This window comes from Myotis brandtii, unplaced genomic scaffold (assembly GCF_000412655.1).
Source record: "Myotis brandtii unplaced genomic scaffold, ASM41265v1 scaffold561, whole genome shotgun sequence".
Lineage (NCBI taxonomy): Eukaryota > Metazoa > Chordata > Mammalia > Chiroptera > Vespertilionidae > Myotis > Myotis brandtii.
In genome coordinates this window covers 1548012-1549158 of record NW_005370085.1, presented here as the reverse complement: position 1 = coordinate 1549158, position 1147 = coordinate 1548012, and the positions used below count along the sequence as shown (strand labels likewise).

Here is a 1147-nt window from a genome sequence, read left to right as displayed (position 1 = left end):
GCGCAGGCTTACCTTGAGCACAGCCCTGCTCAGGACAACACCGCTCTTCTTGGTGAGGGGCTGCTGGGAGCGCAGCAGGTGGTCGATGAGCAAAGGAATGCTGGGAAAGCCATCGCCCTCCAGTCGGTACAGGTTCTGCGGGGCAGGGGGTCCTGGGGTCAGCAGCCTCCACTGCTGAGGGGACCTAGCCCTGGGGGGAGGGGGCGGGGAGCAGCAGGGAGAAAGGGTCTGCCCAGGACGAGAGGCAGAGACACTGCAGAAAGGCATAACCTGCCCGGCCGGTGTGGCTCAGTGGTTGAGCATCAACCTTTGAACCAGGAGGTCACGGTTCGATTCCTGGTCAGGGCACAGGCCCGGGTTGCAGGCTCGATTAAAAGAAAAGAAAAGAAAAGAAAAGAAAAGAAAAGAAAAGAAAAGAAAAGAAAAGAAAAGAAAAGAAAAGAAAAGAAAAGAAAAGAAAAGAAAAGAAAAGAAAAGAAAAGAAAAGAAAAGAAAAGAAAAGAAAAGAAAAGAAAAGAAAAGAAAAGAAAAGAAAAGAAAAGAAAAGAAAAGAAAAGAAAAGAAAAAAGAAAAAAGGAGGAAGAAAGGTATAACCTCATGGCTCCCCTCCTCCGGGGAGAACCCGCACTGAAGGCTTAAGCCTGTTTGGCTGCAGGAACTGGGGGTCTCTGTGGCCCGGGCGCTCTGCCAGGGAGGCCCTGGTGTGGCTCGGGGTGGGGGTGGGGGGAGCTGGAAGGAAGTGGGACAACGCAGGCATCCAGGAGGCCGCAGGGCACTCAACTCACCCGCCCAATCTGCTCGCCCAACACCAGGTCCTCGTGGTTCAGCGCCCACTTGTCCTGGGGGAGGGGGAGGGGGTGTCAGAAGCTAGCGAAGGGAAGGCGTACTGGGCCCTGAGAAAGACTGAACATCTCCCACCAAGACTACATCTTTCATTTCTTCATGCCTCAGTTTGTTAGTCTGTAAAATGGGGTTGGACCCTATCAGGATCCCACTCGGAGAACTTTGGGGACCAGTCAGGGGCCCTAACTGGGTGAGGGTCAGCCTTGGATGGGAGTGGCCTTGACCTTCCAAATCCAGCAGGTGGCTGCCTCTGTGTGGAGACCAGAGACTGGGGACCCGGAAAGGCCCTCCTGCCCGGACTCTT

General features: G+C 54.4%; 1 protein-coding gene across 1 annotated transcript in view; it reads right to left on the bottom strand.

Annotated features, from left to right (window-relative positions):
* FES (FES proto-oncogene, tyrosine kinase) overlaps window positions 1–1147 on the bottom strand; it is a 16800-nt gene that overhangs the window by 4127 nt on the left and 11526 nt on the right. Inside the window, exon 10 of the mRNA XM_014549592.1 lies at window positions 3–135. Coding sequence (XP_014405078.1) covers window positions 3–135 — 133 coding nt within the window. The remainder of the gene's footprint in view (window positions 1–2; window positions 136–1147) is intronic.